The 22,275-nt window shown below is 45.2% G+C and overlaps 1 protein-coding gene across 1 annotated transcript in view; it reads left to right on the plus strand.

Moving 5' to 3' along the window:
• The window catches only part of LOC142057380 (unconventional myosin-X-like), a 93,768-nt gene that overhangs the window by 39,089 nt on the left and 32,404 nt on the right, over positions 1 to 22,275 (plus strand). Inside the window, exons 12-22 of the mRNA XM_075093277.1 lie at positions 539 to 685; positions 1,405 to 1,505; positions 3,683 to 3,749; positions 4,210 to 4,302; positions 7,987 to 8,055; positions 8,942 to 9,024; positions 10,528 to 10,636; positions 11,333 to 11,413; positions 12,426 to 12,550; positions 13,292 to 13,406; positions 19,369 to 19,475. Coding sequence (XP_074949378.1) covers positions 539 to 685; positions 1,405 to 1,505; positions 3,683 to 3,749; positions 4,210 to 4,302; positions 7,987 to 8,055; positions 8,942 to 9,024; positions 10,528 to 10,636; positions 11,333 to 11,413; positions 12,426 to 12,550; positions 13,292 to 13,406; positions 19,369 to 19,475 — 1,097 coding nt within the window. The remainder of the gene's footprint in view (positions 1 to 538; positions 686 to 1,404; positions 1,506 to 3,682; positions 3,750 to 4,209; positions 4,303 to 7,986; positions 8,056 to 8,941; positions 9,025 to 10,527; positions 10,637 to 11,332; positions 11,414 to 12,425; positions 12,551 to 13,291; positions 13,407 to 19,368; positions 19,476 to 22,275) is intronic.

The following is a 22,275-nucleotide window of genomic DNA, read 5'->3' on the forward strand; positions in this document are numbered from 1 at the left end:
GGCTGGCCCACCCTGACTTCCAGTAAGATAATGCCATTTGCAGGAAAGTTTTGGAGAGGGGATTTTTGAGGTGAACGTGGTGACAGGATATTCTATTAAGTCCTGCCCTACCAGTTGTTGAAAAACTGAGCGGACACCCATTTGACAGCTCTACTAGGAGTACTGAACTGAGATACCTTGCCTGTCACTGCAAATATTGGCTCAGGTGATGAAAATTATTGCTGTGGGCTTAGTCATGAAGTATTTTCCCACCTTCTCTGCCCCAGCACTTCTTCCAAAAGATGAAGGTGATTTTGCTACTTTCTTCAGCCTTTCAAGTTCAGTTACCCAAAGGTCTTACACAGTACATCTGTGTGTGACTGGTCTATTTGCAAACTTGAAGGTTGACTGTACATATAAATATTGTTCTATGCACAAACAGTACACAGGCTGAGGCATCTAAAGAGAAGCAGAGGAAACTGAAGCCCCGTAGAGATTTGTGGTTTCCCTTATGCCTTTTCTTTTCTGTGTGACTCATTTTTTCTCTCTGCATTTACAGGCAGCTGACTCCAGGGACTCCCTATCTATGGCGCTGTATTCCCAGTGTTTTTCATGGCTTATTAGCAAGATTAATACGAAGATCAAAGGCAAGGAAAGCTTTAAGTCTGTGGGCATCCTGGATATCTTTGGCTTCGAGAACTTTCAGGTCAGGATTTTGACTTATGCGGGCTGGGTTGGTTTTGGAGATGTCAGTGCAAATAGGAAGGAATTTTGGTAGTGTTGCATCCTGTTTAGGTTAGTATAAAGCATTCTGGGATTTCTCCACTGTCCCTTCCCTCTGGGAGCAGCAAGATATATTTAGCTGCCCATTTCTGCCACCTGTATTCATGTAGGCTGATGTTCAAGGTCTGTTTTGTGACACAGACCCTAATCAGATGCGCTGAGATGGGTAATGTTGACTGTTTTGCTTGTATACAAATTAAATGTCCAACTCCTACGTGCACGTTGTTTACATCTGTTTTGCCTTGTGTTGAGAATCCTGTGCGTAATGCTTCTGATTGTAACTGATTAGGGATGTATGTTGAGCAGCCATATAGTGACTGCTCATATATTTCACAGAAGAGAAAGACCAGTGACCTAACACTTAGGGAATTATCATTTCTTTCTTCCTAAGACGAAGAGAAATTTGATTGTCTTTAGCACGCTTTACTACCATTTAGGCCTACTGAATTAATCTTGTGTGAGCTACAAAAGCTGTTCTCCTAGTGGACCTCCCCATACTGTTCTCATGTCCATCTGACACCCCTTGCCTCTATGCTTTCTGGCTTTATTCCAGGCCTGGCACTTTCCCCATCACTGTTATAGATTCTTTTAGAGCCCAGGGACAAGACTGTTAAGTTTTATAATCTCTGTTTCTTCTTACAGGTGAATCGTTTTGAGCAGTTTAACATTAACTATGCAAATGAGAAACTCCAGGAATACTTCAACAAACACATCTTCTCCTTGGAGCAGCTGGAGTACAACAGGTGACAGAAGTGGGGAGTGGCCCCCCTTTGCTTTCACGGGTGGCAGAATGGAGAACATCATTCCTTCTTTGTGCTTTCCAGTCCCTCCAGCTAAGGCAGGAGAGGCAGCTGGGCCTTAGCGGAACCCTGCCTGTGGCTGTGTCTCTGTAAGCACTGTCCACGTGCTTTGCCAGCGTAGGTCACTTGTCTCCAGAAGAAAGATTCCCTTCTATCTCTCAGCTGAATGGGAAGGTCTTGGGCTTTAACCCATTAGAAGACATGGTTACTTGCCTTACCACTGACTTCAGTAACGATTTACCTAAGGTAGATCATGTACGCGGGTGGAATCTTGATGTGCAAAAAGTAAAGTCCCTAAAGATAGATGGATAGATATCCAACCGCGTTTTCTGTCCTAGAGATTCCTATGCTGTGAAAAGGGTACTCTTCCTCAGCAAGGATCTCTAAATCAGGCTGTTTCCTGAGCTTAAAGAGCAAGGGGCCTTCTGCATAGCTGTTTGTCTTCTATGGGCTTCATACTGTATTGTGTTTTGTGAAGTACCTGGGATGTTCTAGAGTATTTCTGCTTCTAGAGAAGGCTGCTACACAAATACTTTAGCTCTTGCTCTGAAACAGAAGCCTTTATGTTTTTAAATGAAGCAATTGAATAGGGTCAGCGAGGACAAATGAGAGCAGCCTTGTAAAAGGAGACAGTTGAATAGGCAATTCATGAAATTCTAAAGATTACAAAACTGCAAGGCTATTTATGCACTCAATTCTCAGGCCAATTCCACCATTGCAGGAAGCTTGTGTTAAGAATGGTATCATCATGACAAAAGATTTTTTCCTGATGATTATATAGGAGTTTAAGTTCTGTGGTTGAACTTTGGAAAGAACAAGAGAATTTTATTATTGACTCCTCATCAAGTTATTCTAGGGTGATTAGGTGATTAAAGCTCGTCTTTCACAGTATCAGCTCTGCTTCCTCAGGTTTAGTAGGTAGCTCTGTGTATTTCATCATTCGATTAGACAAGGGGTCTGTGGCACTAGAGACGATTTGATTCATTTGTGATTTGATTTGTTTCAGAAAATTCTGCTCCCTTCAATTCTGGAAGGTCTTGCTCTTAGAAGGAATCCAAGACCTCTTTTTGTATAATATATGGCCTCTCTGGCACCCATTGTTGCAAAAGTCTGAAACACTGCGAACTGATATTTTTTGTCATTAGGTAGATAAGATATTCTGTTTACTGTGGGAAATAGATAGTTCTTTCCATTCTTCAGAAATTATTCCAGTTTGTTGCTTCCAACTGTCACACACAGGTTTCTGAATGCTTTGAACATGACAGTATAAAGCCTAGGCCAAAGTGTTTGTAGACAACAGCTTCACTATCTTCAAAACACATATTAGCCTTCACCTGAAAGGTGTCTGTATCAGAATGTCAGTAAGTAGCTTCACACATAGCCTGTAGTCTTCCTTGGATTCCTGAGCAAGAGTTATTCCCGGGCTTCTCTGAATTCTGAAAACAGAAACAGTCTGTATTATGGGAGTATAAGAAGGTGCTAAGCAGGGGGTGGGGGGAAACACATTCAGCACAGATTTACAGAATTTCAGGGATGATTTTCCAAGTAGACTTATCGCACTGCTGTGCCTACATCAGCTCCCATTCTGAAACATGCAGGGCCACCCTGTAGGTCCCCTGCTCGTCAGGCCAAAGCTTATCCTCTTCAAAGCTCTCCCTAAAAAGTTGCTCCTATCTCTCGTGGTGGGCCTATGAATTGTGGTTCAGTGTTCTGTGCTTCAGGCCTGCTTTCCAGATTGGTAGGTCAGCAGTTGACTCTTGAAGCTGTGTAGCAAACTGTCGATCATCACAACCACTTAGGCTGATGCTCATCGCTCCTGAAAGAGCAGCTGAGAGCAGCTACAATTTCTGAGTGCTCGGTGTGGAATTTGCTCAATGACTACAAGATAAGCATCAGTCTAAATCACTGGGAAGGATAAGAAAGGCTGTCTCCTACTTCCATCAACTTCTGTTAGCAGTGCATTGTGTGTCCTTTTTCCTCAGCCATGACAAAGCCTAATTCCTGCAAACCGTCTTGAGTCCTGGGACAGCTGTCATGCTCAGCTGCTTCTGTTCCTGTGCACCTCAGGGCATTGGATCTTGCATTTTACATCTTTGTTCTGTTTGTTCTTGACTTGTCAGGGAAGGGATAAACTGGGAAGCCATTGACTGGATGGATAATGCAGAGTGCCTGGACCTTATTGAGAAGGTAAGCAGTTATCTCTGATACTTTCCAGGGATCACAATGGAGACTGCTGATTGTCTTGAGACCTTCCCTGGGGTTTCCCAGTTTTAAAAACAGGCAGTTGCTTAGATCCTCTTCCCATCGTGACCTGGCATAAGTATGAGCTGTTCTAGCCATGGTCCCGGTTCAAGAAAGCAGACCTCTGCTCATTGTTGAGAATAAGCTTATGGAGGGTGTCACAGTTTTAGACAGGGAACAGTGTTTAAGTAAAACCTTAATGTGAGTTTTTATAAAAATAATCTCTACTTATGTTCTGCTTGCTAAATGCATTGACTGGCCAGAATTCTGCTTTCAGCATAAGCTTTGCTGGGTATAACTCAGGGGTTATTGCTCAATGTGCTGTCCAGACCTCTAGTTCTTGGCTTGGTGCTGCGTAACTAGAGCTTTTGCTGACTGTAAAAGCCTGTCTCTTGTTTGGCTGTAGAAACTGGGTCTACTGGCTTTGGTGAATGAAGAGAGTCGATTCCCCAAAGGCACAGACAACACCCTTCTGGAAAAACTTCACAGCCAGCATATGGTAAGTAAGAAAATAACCTGGCAGGCAAATGATCAGCGTGTTAGCCCCATCAGCATTTCAAAACTGAAAGTGAAGGTTTTGTTGATATAAAATATGTGCTTTGTGCAGGAAATTTGAAACGCCTTAGGCCTGAACCAGCACGTGTTTAATAAGGCTGCACTGAACAAAAGTAGTAAGTGAAGAAACCTGAAAATGGTAATTTGCTCACATAGAGAGAGGGAGTGTACCTTCCACAGGCTGTGGGTAGAGGAGATTTGAATTTGTAGCATGGGATGGAGGTCAGGTTCTGCTGGTCTACAATGGGACACAAGGCAGCACCCCAGGCACAGGATGTGGCTGCACAGTCTGCGTGAGTTTCTCCTGCCAGCTGACTCACAGGAGTCTGCTCCAGAGCATGTCAAATCTCTGTCTCCTGGGGCTGGGGACAGCTTTTGCCTCATGACTTTTAATGAAAGCTCTCTTATTGTTCCTAATTAATTAAATTCTTTCCTCCTCTTGTACTCTGGACACAGGAGTAGAAGGGCTTTTTCATTCAGGTCAGAAAGTTATTCTGGGAACACAGAAACCACAGTGAGATCACTGTAGCAATCTTTTACCCTCTCTCTGGTGCAGCCAACACTCAGTCCTTCTTAATAGCAAATAGGCTGAAAACAAAGCAAACTAAACCGTGTAGCATGGACTTGTGGAATAATTTACTACTTCAGTAAGAACACTGTCAGCTTATGTGTTTCCTAGTCCTCTAATTTAGGCTTCATCCAAGCCTGAAAATATATAAATTTGTATTCTTTACCTGAAATTTTTTTTAACTGGCATAGATGCAGATATTCTCATTTTTCGTATTTGTATCTAACTCTGCTAGTAATACTCATGACTACAAATTGGATACAACAGCAATGACTTCTGGTTGGCTATTTATGGAAAAATATTGTTTTGCGGAAATACCTCCTTTCATTAGGCTTAAATTGATGACTTCGATTTAGTCCGCTGTGGCTTTCCCTTGTATTAGAGGGCAAGGTATATGAGAATGCCTGATCTATGTGTTTTATTGTTGTTGGTATTTTGTTAACTTTTAATATAAAACTTACGAATACTTTTAATACATCGCTTCTTTTGAATTTTCTTTCTGAACTGTCCTAACCTCTTAAGTTTGTCTCCAAATGGAGACATTTCAAAGCTCCTCTTTCTTTCTGTTGTTTGTCTCTGAATTCCTCTACATCTTTTCTCTATTCTTTTCTGAGATAAATAATCAGACCAGAATGCAGTTCCCTTGGTAAGAAGGTACCTGTGGTTTATTGTACAGCAGCATGAGACTGTCAGTATTATTTTGCATTCTTTTATGCCCCACAACATTTTGGTTGCTATTTTTGGTGATTTCTGTGCATCGAGTAGCCTCTTCATTAAGCTGTTCATAGTGTCACCTCTGTCTGCCTTGAGGAGATAGCTGTTAATGTGGAACCCTAGGGAGCTTACGGAAGATGGAAGAGGCTGGGGAGTTGGAGTGCAGGGAAGAATAATGAAGTAGATAGTGCTCTAGGGTTTATATTTTTTGAAGGCGAAAGGTTTTTTTGTACCAGTTAAAGTCTAGTAATGGCCAGAAGAGCACTGGAAGGCATCCAGCCAGTGTTGCTGGAAAGCCTGAAGGACCTTAGCTTTCTAACCCTCTTCTCTGTGTTTTTCCTCTGTGGATTGCAATAAGCTTAAGGAGGAAAAGCATAGAGCTGGGATTTAAGAGAATATGACCTCTGATACAACAGGGGAGAGGAACAATAGGGATGATGGGAGAAGGAACCGGAAGTGTTGTAGGCGTGGATGAAATATATGGGCTTGGTGGAGAGGGAGAGGAGAGGAGGGCTGCCAATCCGCATGAGGAGGTCAGTAACAGTCATGTTCGTGTGGAAGAGAGGGAAGTTTGTGGCTAGAAAAAGATGACTGGGGAAAGGGAAGAGCAAAGAAATGGGGTCAATATGAAAAGGAAAATATGCAATGAAAAAATTTTCAATAGCGCTAACAAATTGTCAAGGTCAGAAGCCATCCACCCAGTACCGCTGAGAGAACTTGAAGATGAAAGAGCTGATTTACTAACAGTATTGTGCAACATCTTACTTAAAATTTTCTTCGTACTTGTATCTGAGAAGGTGGGAAATTATTTTAATTTTTAGAAAGTATTCTAGGAAATTATAGACTTGTAATCCTTATTTCACTGTTGGGCAAAATCACAGAATGTAAGTGGTCTTTTACCTCAGTGAGGGAGGCCTGGAAGGCTGTCCCATATGAGCACTGAGGTGGCAGTTTTCTGATGATCCATGGAGCAAGGCTGGACTGGGAGGGGCCTTATGAGACTGATTGGGTTGTAAAATGAAGATGAAAAGCAGTGTAGATAAATGTAGAATGGTGTACCTGAAGGAAAACAGTCCCAGTTTCACATTTGAAATGATGGGCTCTGAGCTGATTGCTGTTCTTCAGGAGCAAGACCCAGACAGAGGCTGTGATGGATAGTTCCATGGAAACATCAGCACAGTGCTCAGTAGTAATAAAAAACCCACATCAAGTGTTAGAAATTCCTAGGAAAGAAACAGAATAAAAGCTGAAAGCATTGTTATAGCACTTTATAATCTATGGATCACCTGCACTTTCAACAGTGTACAGCACTGGGCCCCTCCACTCAAGAAGGGGTTATATCAGATCTGGCAAACAACAGGTCTGGGACAGCTTCAGTGTTATGGAAAACTGTTGAAGGGACCCTGCAGTATGGAGAAAGATGACTTAGGGGGGATGTGATAAGTTTAAAAGTCACACATGGCCCATAGAATACAAATGGCACCAATGGAGCCAGGCTTAAAACCAACCAGCTGTAGTTCCCTGTGCGGTTGGCTGAGAGCTCCCTGTGAGAGGATGCTCTGGATGCACAAAGTCTGCATAGGGTCAGGTGTGGAATGGGCAAGTATTTCAAAGAGAAATCCACTTGGAGTTATTAGTTAGGCGGACCTCATGGAAATAATTGGTGTTTGAGAGAGGATTAGGATGACAGTATAATTTCCTTGCCTTGTTCTTTCTCTACCCTACATAGCCACTGCTGGAGGCAGAATACTGACCTGAATGCTCCATCGGTCTCAAGCAGCATGGCTGTTCTTAGACAGTTAACGGTTTTCATAGAACAAAGAAAGGAGGGAGGAAATGAGAGAGTAGAACAGCTAGTAAGAGAGGGGAAAAAAATGAATATTGAGAGAAGGGGAAGAAAGGTGCAAGGAAAGGTGAAATATAGAGGAATAAAGGAGACTGGTATGATATTTCCTTTGACAAAGAAAAGATGTAGTGTTCTGCAAAGCTGCCATCTTCCCTGCATCCTGATCCTGTGTCCTGCACCACATGGTTTGTCTGGAGCCCTGTCTCCTTAGGTGTCAGACACGCAAGAATTAACATTTCATCCATGGCATGCCTGCCCAACCTTGATTCTGCAAGCCTTTGCTCACATGAGGAATGCCTTGAAGGGCTGGATTTTTCCATCTTATTGGAATAACATATTTGTAATGTAGCTGCAGATAGCTGCAGCAGATGTGGTTGGGCTCTGCCGCAGCTAAGGTCCTTGACCATCCCAGCGTTGTCATAGTCATGGCAGAGTTCCTGACTGAGCCTATTTATTCTTACACTGGCATTATAAGAAGACTTCTTCTTCTTTCCTTTCAGAGCAACCACTACTATGTGAAGCCTCGGGTAACAGACCATCAGTTTGGCATAAGACATTATGCTGGGGAGGTAAGTGCTCATGGTGTATCTGTGAGGTGCTTGGTGTATCTTGGGCTTGAGATCCTGGATTTTAGATTTCAAAAATCAAAAATATCTCTGAGCTGCATGTTTCCATACAGTTAGTGCCCCGTATCAGAGCACAGGGAGTGTGATAGGCTTAAAGTAGGATGTCATTCTCCAATACTATATTCTCCAGCTTGGACGTTTGTTTGAGTTTCTCAGGTAACTCTTTGTTCAGGGGATAAACTTCTCCTTATTTCTGTTATTCATGTTATCTTTTCTTGGACATTCAAAAACAAACAATACCCAAAGTAAAATTCACAAGGAAAACTTGACTTTTGGGGAGGAGAAAAGACTAAATACCTATTACAAAAAAGGAAGAAGTCTCCAAGCCTTCAAGGTTAAATGCTGCTCTTTGTTGTGGAGAGATGGAGCAGATGGAGGTGTGTCAAGGGAGGGCATCTGCACACTGAAGAAGGGCTAACCTCCTCCTAGAATCATATCTGCTGAGCACTAGTGGTTGGGAGGTCAGGGCACTGGGTGGCATAGTCAGTATTGCCCAAAGTGAATGTAGTACCTTCCACCTTGCAGAGCATTTCCCCACAGAAACATCCCACACAAATCTCTGCACCTGTTTCACTTTGCTCCTTTTTTTGAGTTTTTTTTTTTTTGGTGGTTTGTTTTTGGTTTTGTTTTTTAAATTAATGGCTAAAGGCCACTTTCTTGCCAGTAACTGCAGAGCTCTGGAGCTCTTTTACCCCAGAAATTTGGATCTTGGCACATGCCTGCTGTGTTACTGTGTAGCTATGCTGGACGTTTTATACATTGGCCTGTTAATGTAGAAGTGCTTGATGATTTATGGGGCACTGTTCTAGTGGTTCTGTCTGTGTTGCAGGTGCTATATGATGTGAGAGGCTTTCTGGAGAAGAATAGAGATACCTTTCGAGATGATATTTTAAACATGCTGAAAGACAGCAGGTATGTCCCCCTTATGCTTGTGAGGAGGCTGCATCTGTTGGGCTGGACTAAGCCACATTCATGTAATAACCAGACCAAGGAAAGAAGTTACTTTTGTCTGAGCATCAGGCATCATTCTTTAGCATTCTTCTCTCTTGTGCTTAAGTGTCCTGGCAAAAGAAAGGAGAGCTGGAGAAGTCAGATGAGGCACAGATTTAATCAGGGCCCATCTGTCCCAGTTTTGAAAAGATCTATAAAAGCATGGCAGAAATCCCTCCAGGCAATGCTGTTTTTCTCCCTCCTCTCTTCTCCCTTTCCTCTTCTTCCTCTTACCTCCCTGTCCCAACAATGGCAAATTTGTCCCTGAATGAGTCAAAGTTCTGCCATGCTGTCAAATACCAGCCTTTTTACAGAGGCTGCTTATTTTCCAGCCTGCTTGTTAGTGGAGAGCTTCTGTCCTTATCCTAAGCCAGGCTGAGCTCTTCCTGTGGGACCCTAATATTGTATCCCTGTGCGGCAACATGACCCTAGAGAAGAAATAAGCAGACTTTGACCTTCAGCAAGGTCTGGAAGACAGAGGTGGGGCCTAGTAGAAGGAGAGAGGCATTTAATAACGTGGCAGACCCTAGAAGTCTTTGAGTAGCAGCTCTACCACATGCCTCTCACCACAGTCCATGTATTGCCTTTGGGCTCCAGCCTGATGAGACTGTTTCAGAACTGCATCTTCTCTCAAGCCTGCTGCAGAGTTTGCATTGTGAGCAGCCTTGAAACAACCTGAGGCAGCTAAGAGTATGAGCTGCTTGTAGATGCCTTACTTGGACAGTGGCATCTGGGGAACATTTTACACAGTGCTTGAAGCCAGAATTGTGGTCATCATTGTCCACCATAATAGAAGGAGTCAGGGTTTTTCAGCAAGCTAGAAGCAGTCATAACAATAAACTGGCACAAGCAGTGCTGGAGAGCATTGTGCAACTTTGTAAGAACCAGCATCCCTGTCTAAGGAGTGGCAAAACGGTGGAAGATTCCCCACAGCTGACCTACACTGAGGGTACCTCTAGAAGTCCCCTGGCCACAGAAGGGCTGTGGTTGCAATTGCATGAGCATGTCGTAGGTGCTAGCCATGAGCGCTAGGCTGGGAGGGCTGTGATAGCGCACAGTCTAGCTGGAGTACCTTCAAGGTAGTTTCACCTGGGGGCATATAGCTCAAGGGAGGTGTCCTAGCCAGTGCAGAATGGCGATGTCCCTTTGTGTAATATGCCGCTTGACGGTGTGAGATGGGGTTTCTGGCTTTACGGCTGAGTGTGGCATACAGGGCAGCCCACAGGGTCTGGGCAGCCACATGGAAAGTATTCATTTCCTCACTAAAGCGCCCAGCTAAACTGCCTCTTGCAGCCACTCCGTGGCACAGCAGGAATAAAAATTAGGTGTTTCACACTGGGACAGGGCAGGAGATGAGAATGAGAGCCTTCTTCTCACAGGTGGTGGATGTCTTGCATCTTCTTTAATTCTTTTCTTCTCCCTTAGGCTGGACTTCATCTATGACCTTTTTGAAAGAGTCTGCAGTCGTTGCAGTGAAGAGACACTGAAGATGGGCACCCAGAGGCGCAGACCGACTGTCAGTTCCCAGTTCAGGGTAGGATGTTTTCCAAGAGAGCAGCAGGCTTCTGGGGAGGAGCAGATGGGTAAAGCAAGGCCTGCAGCCAAGAGGAGTCATTCATCCTTGTTTTGTGTCCAGCACCGAAAATGTGCAGGAATGTTGTAGTGTTAAAAAAAGACAGCGCCACTGCCCCAAGGATTCTGTCTGGTATAAAATGTGAGATGCTAAGACTGAGCAGGGTGGCAGAGGAAAAGAATACATTGCTAAGTATATGAAGTTCTTGAGGTTCTTTGATCTTTCATGTTGTTTTGGTGTTTCAGCTGAGTATGTGTCCTTTTAGGCTACCTCTTTTACAGGTATAGTGGCAATTCCAATAAAACCTTATTGGGGGGTCCTCGCAGGTATGAATCTCAACCCCCTAGATTGTCTGCAAACCTCTTAGTTTCACAGTTTTAGTTTCCTGTATTTAAAGTTTGAGAAACTTGTAAAAATAACTCACATCAGCTATACAGTGCTTAGAACAAGGATGGCCATGTAAGCAGTGTTAGAGTAAACTAACTGTGTGGGTGTGTTTTGGACAGGAAAGGATCTCCTGGGTTATTGAAGTTTTGGTAGGCAGAGTCAAGGAACACTAGGAACGGGAGGGCTGCATGAAGACACTATTGCATCAAATGTAGCCCTTTTCCTTCCTATAGTGACTGATCCTTTGGGTTTTGTCTTCCTGCTTTTTAGGATTCTCTCCATTCCCTGATGGCCACGCTTAGTACTTCCAACCCATTCTTCATCCGCTGCATCAAACCAAATACAGAAAAGGCAAGTCTGTCTTCCAGCAAAATGTATGCATGCGACACAGGCCTTCGTGAGCTTTCACTTGCACAAACGCCTGACAGATGCCTCTGTCAGGGTCCAAACTGAGGATAAGAGCAGTTCCCCCTCACCTTCCCTTTTTCCTTCTAGTTGTTTCATAGTTGAGGAAAAACACACCCTCTTCCTGGTAACCAGATGAAAAGACTGCACGCTGAGTATGATATGGTGTAGCCCTTCTCACCTCTTTCTGTGCTTATGAAGCCTGGAAGATGAACAAGGCTTGTGCAGAGCCCAAAGCTGTGGCAGAAGAAGCAGTTGCTTCTGTTTGTGGTGCCTGTAGATAATTTCTTCTGGAACGTAGGGCTTGTGCGGTAGGAAGCATCCCCTGCGGATACCTGGCTCTGAGGCAGAGGAGGTGGATGCTTCATGACCAAGTCACAGTACTTAGAGACAGGCTGGCTCTCACTTGTATCATGAGCTGTGGCAGGAAGATAGCTCTGAACTGATCGTTTTCTTTTTGTGTTTTGAAACTGCGTATGATATGGCAGAAGAAAGCTTGAGGGGGGGTTTATGCCAGAAGAGAGTTCTGCAGTTTGTCTCTAGTTTGACTGGAGAGAGGCTGCAAAGTGAACTGAGCCAGGGTTCTGCATTTTGTATGTGCTAATGCATTATATCATCACTTTACTGCCATGATCCGACTACGACAGCAGTCTGCAGACTTTTTTTCCAGGATCTGCGCAACTCCCTTTCGCCCATTTTTCTGCACCATGCAGTGCTGTGAGGTTGCTTTCCCCTTGACCCAAACTTCCCCCTTGTCCCCTGGCAGGCCCAAATATGCAGGGTTGCATATACAATACAGAGATACAGAGAAACAGATATACAGAAACAGATATACAGCCTGTGACTGACTGTGCTCAGAGAAACAGTCACTGTTCCAAGTCAGCAAACAAGTAATACCAAGATCAACACTTATTCTGTCTCTCTCCGTATTTGTTTTTGAATCTGCATCATTATGTAGGCACCAAACCTCTTCAGTCCAGATGTGGTGCTAAATCAGCTCCGCTACTCAGGGATGCTGGAGACAGTGAAAGTTCGGAGAGCAGGTTTCCCTATACGGCGCCTTTTCCAGGACTTTCTCAGCAGGTAATTGCTATCATTGTACCACATGCTGTTATGGCCACAACATATACAATTCTATATGTTTATTCCTTCTATAACTGCTGTTACTGATCCCACAGTCTTTCAAAGACTGTTGTGGGATGTTTTTCTAACCATGCCCTTACTGCCCATATCATACACTGATTTGGAAGTTCTTTTGGGGACTTGTCTTTAGGGTAAAAGTCAGAATGGAAAAATAGCAAAATGGTCCATTTTAAAAAAAAAAAATTTGTAGCTTTGCCACAGATTTGCATGTGCGATACTGTGAAACTCAGCTGGTCATACTATGCAAAAAGAAAATATCATGCTTAAAACCTTTAATCTGGCAGGCTGAAGCAAATTTTAATGGAAGTATAGTTGATTAATATTGGAAAGAGTGATCATTTCTTTTAATTAGCTGCATCAAAAGGATTTCTTGAAGTTTAAGGCTAGAAGGAACGATTGAACATTGCTTCCTTTGTCTCTTGGAGCATTAAATGCCACCCCTATACTGAACAAAATAACTTGTGTCTGATGGAAGCACATGTTTCAGAAAGACAGTTGTTGTTTTCTGAAAAATGCTGTTGAGTTTGTATTTTATTACTAGGATTGCAACAATAATTGCCAGTGTGGTAGGAACAGATAAAGACTGGGGGATGGAAATTTCCAAATTGGAAGGCAAACTCGAAGAAGGGAGGTCCCAGATTATGTTATACATAATCTCATGAGATTTTGTTTGGTTCTTAGGTACAAGATGCTTGTGAAGGGGCCAAACTTCTCAGACAACAGCAAAGCTATATGTGCAGGCTTTCTTCAGACCTATGACAGCAGCAAGAAAGAATGGCAGTTGGGTAAAACCAAGGTACTTCAGTGTGGGGCAGGGTATGGATTTGTTCCAGCTACAAGGGGATGCGATTGCGTCTGGTGAGATTCAAGCCAGTAGAAAGGGCAAAGTAGTGATGATCCTTTAAACTGGACTATGCCACTGACCTGTAGCATCTCAAATATTTCCCATATTATGTACCTAGAGATGTAGAAGGCTTTTTGACTTTGTCTAAACTCCTTCTCGTTAACCAAGCCAGACTGATTTTGTCGTGTCTGATCCCATTTAACGATCCAAGGAGAACAAGCATGGGTATCATTGTATGCCCTTAACTCTTGCCTCTTGTGCTAGATATTTTGCTCTGCTTGGCTAACCGAAACTTGCAAGAGGCAGTGAGCTGCTGCTTGGTATATATCAAAACTGTGAATAGGTAGCTAGATCACCAGATGTGTGACAGCCTTCTGCTGTGGAAGCTCAGCTGATGGTTTGTGCAGTTAGCCCAAATGCTAGCATACATTTCTAAGGGAAAGGTATCCAAATACTTCTCCCCACTTGCATAATTCAGATTTTGCATCTGTTTTGGTGAATGTTTAACACATCTCTCTTGCCTGGTATAGTCTGGAATTTTTTTTTTTTTGCGGGGTGTGGTGGTTTGTGTTTTTTCTCTCCAGACATCCAGCTGGAAATGTACTATTTAATGGGGAGGGAGCTGCATATTTCAGTATGAATTTTTTCAAGCCTTGAGACAGTTTCACAGAGAAATAGATGTGAGCATTGTGAGGTGTAGTGCTATAGAAATCTGGGAGTTGGAAACTGTCTTTATCACAACTTTCCACATACTCCAGTAAATTCTTCAAAGACTATTCCAAGATGGATTGCGTCCACTGCAGACAGCATTTCTAAATAGTTGGTATGCAGCCCCTACCCAGAGCAGATGGTGGGTCCATCAAAGCAACTTTTCTTGTGTTTTTTCCCTTAAGCCTTCAAAAAAGTAGTTCAGAATATTTCCAGGGTCACAATGGAACTGGAAGTGATTCTAGTGAATATTCACATTTAATTTGTCCGGGAGATTAGATAATTATACTTGTTGGTTTGAGCAATCATTTCTTAATGAGTGGATAGACTATAATGTTTCTTAGAGAGCGAGGTCTCTCTCTCCCCTTCTTAGAGGAGTGGTAGTAGCCCAGTTGGTAGTCCAGGCTATGAACTCTCTGTGACAACCAAGGGAACCACTGGCCATTGCTGTGGGAAGATGTGTTAACCTGAAGTTTCTAAGGCCTTCCTTCACATGCCTCCACTGATGTTCAGGAAAGAAGGTTTTATCACTTAGCCATATTTCTGCTCTATGATTTGAAGTGTTCCCCATCTTTGATTTTGGGAATCTGGTGTATCCTCACTGGTTCCTGCACACCAGAAACCATTTCAGTCATTCTTGTCTGTAGATAACCCACACTGCTTCTTGGGTGGCTGCCAGTCTCATGGCATTTTAGTGTTAAAGGCTGTATGGACTCTGTGTGTGTTGCAGAGCTGCTTGTGCCTGGGAAGCTTTAGGAAGGGGTGGTTAGAGCTGGTAAACATTGCATTTGAGCTTTCTTCCTAGCATGACAAGAGATGGAAGATTTCTGGGCTTCAGGAAGGGCAGTAGGGAAATGCATGTGAGGACCAAACTCCCATACACATACTTACCTTTTAGAGTGTAAAAGGTTATAAGCTATACAGATGGAGTCCAGGAACTACAACAGACTGACAACAAGCAGGAAATCCAGCCTGCTTTGAGCCCCTGGCAGCAATAGGATCCCTTTTCTCTTCAGTCCCTGTTGTGCGTCCTGAAGGACTGAGTCCATCTGTCAGTTTTCACTCACTCCTTGACCTGCACAAAGAAATTCTTTTGGAAAAAACAACATAGGTGTTACATTGTGGCACACAAAACGTGTTTGTATTTTGCCAAAACACTTAATGTACTCTAATGTAATTTTTTTTTAACAGTTCTGTCCTATAAACTAGCACTTGGCTGAAGAGCTGTATGTGGCATGTTGGTAAACAGCAGTCTCCCTGCTAAGGTGCTGGTTGCTGTCAGGTCTGAATATTGGGGGAAGAAAGAAATTATTAAGAATGGCAGTCTTTGTATCTCTTTCTTTATGACTGAGAAAGAAAATTGAAAGGATTTGGGAAGCAGCTGAGCCATCTTGTGTGGTTGTAGAAGTTATTTTCGATTCGGCATGGTCTGGATTAGAGATGTGTGTTCTGGTAGAGGGGAGCAGTTCTATTTATTCTAAAGAATAGATCACTCCAAGGCTGTCCTGGCCTGTTCCATCCTTGCTGCCATGCTGAACGGCTGGCCAGCCCCTGGCTGCTCCAAGGTGCTGTCACCATTGCCTTTCCATTTCATTCTTCAGATGAGTTGCTTGATGTTTTTTCCCATGCTCAGATGGTGGCAAAGCCATTTCATTGCTCCCCTGGAGACCCCTCTTGCAACTCTGTGACAGTGCCCCCAGAAACCCTGGCCCTAGGTAAGCAGATGCCAAGGTGAGGCTGTGCACAGCAGTGGTGCTTCCTGGTAGTCCCTCCCCTGCTGCCTGCATCCAGCTGTTGTGCCTTGGTTTTGGATTACAGAGTGCTTTGTCTGCATTCGTATTTTAGCTGGTGCTAGGTAACTTGGGTTGATGAAGAGAAGAGCCCTAATTTTTCCAGAGGCTTTCAGGTAAGGGTGAAGTAAAGCTACCAGCTGAGGGGCACAGAGTCCTAGTCATTGTGCTGGAGAGGAAGCCCCCTGTGTGCTTTTCCTGCCACTTTTGCTGCTACAGGTGCAGCTCTGGGTACCCAGGTAGCAACTCCCAGCACCAGGTGAGAACTAACCTTCGCTTATGGAGACAGCAGTAGCTACTGAAAGGTGTGACAGGCCAATGGGGATGTAACCCAGGAAGAAGTATAAGGGGTGGGTGAAGAGCAAAGCTTATAGAAGGGGGAATACTTCCTGCAAAATGAATGGAAGGATAATTATATCCCTAGCAATTGTTTGGAGGAGGAAGGAAAAGACTCTGTGAATTAGTGCAGGGGATTGTGAAGCTTGGGAAAGGAAATGGGGGAGGAAGGGCAGGATGATCTTTGTGTTTTTCATTAAGAATAGAGCAGCTGCTGTGCTGGCAATTGTCAAATTAATGTTTATAAGAGGTATTAATGTATATAAGGCAGGTTTTATCCGGTGGCATGGTGGAGATGAGGGCTTGGATGCAAACAAGCAGCGTGATGATGGAAGAGCTTGTGCTAAGGTGCCCTTGTCTTCACTGGGGATGTGCTGGGATGGAGCAGCAGCTTCTGAGCCCCTTTCCTCAGTGCACCTGGACCTTCTGCCATACTTGTCTATAGCCACAACACAGATTTCCTAAGGCTGTTTAACGCAGTAATCCTTGCTGTTTGAAAGCATTCATTTCCACATTTCGACCTGCTGTTTTGCAGGGCCTGTTTGAAGTAAGAGGTTTCTGTAGGCTATTTGGCATCCAGGTCCCAGTGACCCACTTCCTGCTTTCCCAGAGTTGTCCCCAAGAATCATATGATCCCACTTATGTACACATGGGTGCACACACGGTTACATTTGTGTCTGCTGATCTACATGTAACCTTAACATGTTTGCTGTTGCATGGACGGTGCATGCAGGCACTGAGGTTGTGTGAGGAGTACTGTGGTGCTGCACCATGGTTTAAAATTTGGCCAGTGTCTAATAGAGGCAGATATGATAGAAGTAACCTTGTACATTTTGTTTAATCATCCCTTCCTCAGATGAAAGTGATCTGTTTTCAGAAAGTGACTATGAATTATGACAAAGAAATGGCCACCTTCCAGATTATTTCCACAAGGCATCAAAAGTATTTCTGGATTTGAATACATTTTACTCTTCCTTGTCATCTACAGGAGTAAAAAAAAAACCTCAAAATGCCAATAGCTTATAACTAGATATTGCTATGTTATTTGAGATTGACCCCTCACTCTCAAGCATCTATAGAAAACCCTATAGGATTAGGGTTGGGTCTTGTTGAACTCTGCATGCCTCAGAGTTAGGTTTTTTCCCCCTCCTTACTGGCACATCAGAGTCTATGCTTGCTATCAAGATACCGATGGACTGAATATTTTTGCAGTTTGATGAAGATAATGGACTGAGACAGTGTTTTGCTGGTTGCATTCTTGAAATGGGTGATTGCTCCTTGGTTCTGGAATGTAATGGAAAGCGCAATCCCTGCCTCAAAGAAGTTTTTAAAAGATTGTTGAGTTGACAGAGGGAGTGGATGTGCAACTTGCAGGGAAGGATGCCAGCTTCATGGTTGGCAGTACCTTGATAATGAACCTTCTTTTAAGGCTACCCAAGGTTACTTAGTCATTACAAAGCAGCTGATTTCTTAAGGCCATCTTAACGGAAAGGGCTTCCCAGGAGAAATTTGAGTCCAGGGAAGCCTCTGGCAATGGGTGGTAACTCAGGGAGAGGTTTCAGTACATGGTGGTCATTGCAGAGGGGAAAAAAGAGCCTAAATAAGTGATGAGGCTAAAAGCAGTGATGGAAGGGAAGGTATACATAGATATAAGGGGAGGTAAGTGGTAGGGGGAGTTTGTGCAGAACTCTGGACAGATGGCTGTTCAAATCTCTGAACATGTCCCTGGGCTCTCAGCATAGCCACATGGATCCAATAAATTTGTAAGGAGTTTTTACTGATCAGTGTAGTTCTGCAGACGGAGGAGTGTCAGCTCACAGCTTGTGTTCACGGCAGTACGTTAACAGGTGGGGCAGCACTCTCCCAGTGTAGTCCATTCTGCTGCTGGCCCTGGCAGTGATTTAGCCAATGTCAGGCAGCAGGTCACACGAGCGTGGCCGTATGGCAGTTGCTGCTGTGACTGCAGCTGTATGGACGTACTTTAGCCAACTTTAATCTAGGCTGGGTACTGCTAGCAGTGCACCCACCGTGGAGGGCCGGGGAGCTCCATGCAGGCAGCAGTCCATCTCAAAAAGCAAAGCATTTATTTCAACAATTTCTGCTGAACTCTGCGCTAACATAATGCGGATTTAAAGTAGCTCAGATGTATCATCGCAATTCCTGTAAACATGCCCTTACCTCGCTTGTATCTCCGTGCTTTTGTCTCTAAGATAGCACCGTCATCCCTCACGAAAGCATTTAGCACTGAGCAGAGGTTTGAAATACAGGTGATGGAAGATGCTTGAGAATGAAAATACTGGACCCAGAAGTGCAATCTCCACATAATTATTAGTAATTACTAAATTACAAAAAAATCTCCAAGTAATACTTGAAGACCTCTCCCATCGGGGCTCAGTTCCTTCCTGAACCTTTTCAGCAAGGAAGCACCTCCACCTCCCAGTTTCTGGAGGTTGGTGGAGGGCTTCAGCTTCTGCCCAGAGCTGGTGGAGCGGGGTACAGTCAGTTCCGCACCTCGACAGGGCTTTTAGCTTTCGACTGTCTTCCATTATGAGGATTGCTGTTAAGATTGCTTCCTGCAGTCTAGAAACCTAAATGTTCCTCCCTTTCCCTGAAATGCGGAGGCGTTTCTTTGCAAAATATTTAATCACCCAAGTAGGTATCAGTGCCTGCTGCAGGGAGGTGCTGGGTTGTGCGGGGAAGGCTGTCAGCCGGGAAAGAGTTAATCCCAGGCGCAAGCAGAGGCTCTCCTCCGCCTCCCTCCTCTTTCCCTCCTTCCTCCGCTCCCTCCCTCTCGCTCTCTTTTAAGTCTTGACCACAGAGTGAGGGAGGCGGGGGCTGGGCGCAGAGTTTGGCTGATGTCGCTGCAAAACTTTCCGCTGCCGCCGTGAGCGGGGGCGGCCGGGGGAGGCGGCCGGGCGGGCGCTGGAGCCCCGGCAGCGGCGGGCGCTGGAGCCCCGGCAGCGGCGGCCGCCGCGCCCCCCGCGCCGCCCCGCTCACCGGGGATGAGATCCCCCGGCGCCCCCGGGGACTGACTTCTTTCCTCTCTTTGTGTTTATTGAAACTCCTCCCCGTGGCGTCAGGTTTTCCTGAAGGAGGCTCTTGAGCAGAAGCTGGAGAAGGATCGGGAAGAGGAGTTGAGGAAAGCAGCTATAGTCATCCGGGCCCACGTCTTGGGCTACATGGCAAGGTCAGTGCTGGGGGCTGCCCCACCGTCCCTGTGCTTGCGTGCCTGGGTTGCCCCGACCCCTGCTTTGCTCTCTAGTCCCCTCGCATCCCTCCCTTCTTCCCCTCCTGTATTCCAAGGGAGCGCTGCAGGATCTGCCCTCCCTGCCGGCACCAGTTCTGCTGAAACCTTTCTGCACCTTTGCCACCTCTTCTTCAATTCTGTGCACGCTTGCACCCTCCCTCAGCGCTGCTCAGCAGGCTTCGGCGGGGACCTCCGTAGCCATTGCTTGCCTCCGATGACACCTTTTCCTCGCCTTCAGGGCTCTCCTGGCTGGGCCGCACTTAGGCTCCTTTTCCTTGTGCCTGTCTACTCTGTTTTCTGCCCCCTCTGCGAATTGCTTTTTCCTCACTTGCAGCTCTGCCTTTGCTCACCCTCTTTCCTCGCCCTGCCTGTTTGCCTCGTGATCTCCCTCTCTTTTTAATTAACTCTCCAGAATTGGTTTTTGGCCAGCTTTGCACCAGTAATCTCCTGCCGCTCCCTTTTGCACCTGACCGGGGAGGGTTGGGAGAACCAACTGCAGACAAGCCACCCCTCCTCTGCCCCTCTCAGTCAGTGTGACAGCTGACTCCTTAATGGCTGTGGCATGCACGCTTAATCCCAGCAAGATGCTCTTTCCTGGCTGGTCTCTGCTCCAGACACCTGTCAGTCAGGGGTGTGAGGAGGTGAAATCCCTGGCCAGCAGAGCTGTTCTGGCAGGCACTCTTCTTAGAGCTCTAGTTACACCAGGTAGCTCATTTTGCGTTGGGAAATGTGTGCAAGGGTTGTACCCTGCCTCGCCAGCGTGGAATATCAGTAAAATACATGCTTGGTCTTGGGGGCTCTTACTCATTTATTTATTTCCCTCTAGGAAGACAAATGAGCTAGCTCTATTTTTTGTACATCAGATTGCAAGTTCTTTGTGTCAGGGCCACTGCTCTATTTTACCTTGAGTCTAGCATTTGGAAAGAGGGGTAGGGATTAGCACAGGAAAATTGATTTTTCTGGGAAACATCACTTCAGGCAAAGTGGATTACTGCTTTTGTGAGTTCCTGGGAAGGTAGCTGCTGCCCTGCAGGGCTGTGATGGAGAGTGTTGCAACAGTGTTCTGCTTGGCTAGAAATCTTGTGGTCCTCTAGTCCCCACAGACCTGAATTCCTCATCCCACATGGTGGTCTTCTGAGTCTCTTAAGAACAAGCTGTACTTCTGCAGCCAGAGTGGAAATACAAGCAGCTGGTGGTAACTGGATTGTGCAGGGGAGGAGAGCAGACAGTGAAGAAAGAGCTAGGGAGGGAGATGGGAAAACTTTCCCCGTGAAGAGTTTCCAGTTGCACTGCACCTGTGTTGGAGAAGGTCCAGCAAGAGGGGGTTCATCTGGGCAAGTGGTGAATGGTCTGGGCAGAGTGGGCAGAGGTCAGGCGTACCAGTGTGCACCACCTGAAGCTTGATACCATTTATGTTAGTTTTGCAGGTACGATGTATTTAAATTCGTTTGCTTTCATGCAAAGTAGGTTGGCGAAGAGGGTACATACGCCACAGGAAGGGTTTTGCTGGCTTCTGCCCCTTCGTGAACTTGTTCTGTGAGCCTGGAGGACCAGTCCGAAGAGTGAAGACGTTTTCTTTGCTCTCATTCCCTGCCGCCTAGTATCTCTGACTGATCACTAAAACGTGAGACAAGAAAATCAAGCCCATTCAAATGACCCCATTTTTCGTAGCTAATCTGTGGAACTCTGAGCTGCAGGTAACAGCTTCACCAGCTAAAATATGCATAACAGTTCCCAGTCTTGCAGGATCCATGTACAAATTTGAGTTCTGTGTCCCTGGATTCTGCAGGACCTTATTGCTCAGGGGAAAAAGACAGTAGGAAATTATTCCATAGACCTGTGTTCTCTAGTCCTTGGAGGCATAACTGCTAACTACTGCTCATCGACAGAATAATTAACTAAATTCCAAATGCAGCATTGGAACCTTGCAGCCACCTCACCTTCTCTTGTGATATATGGTCAGGATATCTCCCAGTTTCTCGGCATGGGCTGCAGATTGCATTTTTTTGGCCAGCGCAAGAGGGCGAGTGGAAGGCTGAACAAGGGGAGTGAAATTCACGGCCCACATGCAGCAATTCCAGCTGAAGAGTGTCTGCAAGCTTGGCTGTGGTCATGAGGAATGAGGGGGCACTTCAGCCCGGCAGATTAGCAGGCAGAGGCGGCCTGTAGCTGGGCAGGTCCTGGCACATGTTGCACTTCAGAGAGTTTCTGGCAGACGCATTTTGTAAAAGTCAGAGTGCCCTTTTTGATGCACTTATTTCTGCCTTGGCAGAGGGTATGTGTGCAGCTGTTCACAGCCCGTGTGCAGGGCACAGCGAGGACAGAGGGAGCAGGGGTGAGGGGGCTGCAGCCTAGGAGCAATTAATCTAAAACCTCCCACTTCTTATCACCTCTTTCCTTTCCTCCTCTTTTCTCTCTGCTTCCTCCCTTTGACTTAATACTTATGGAAAAGAGCGTGACTTCTGCACACTACTGCTATTAGCATCCCTCTCCTGATTTTTTTCACTAGGCTGATGTATCTGATGTGCAGGGAGGTGGCAAGCTGTCAGCATGGGTCCCTGTTTCCATTTGAAAAGGGTTTGATTGCCAGGAAGGGGATTTTGATGTGTGCCTTTTCCTCAAGGGGTTGCAGAAGGTCTGTGGGAAGGATATGTGAGAACACTGTGCTATTTCCAGTGTACTTTCTAAGACTTAAGACCTCACAGGATTACTGTAGCCTGCTGGCCCAAGATCCTGGGTA

The sequence above is a fragment of the Phalacrocorax aristotelis genome, chromosome 5, assembly GCF_949628215.1.
Source record: "Phalacrocorax aristotelis chromosome 5, bGulAri2.1, whole genome shotgun sequence".
Taxonomy (NCBI): domain Eukaryota; kingdom Metazoa; phylum Chordata; class Aves; order Suliformes; family Phalacrocoracidae; genus Phalacrocorax; species Phalacrocorax aristotelis.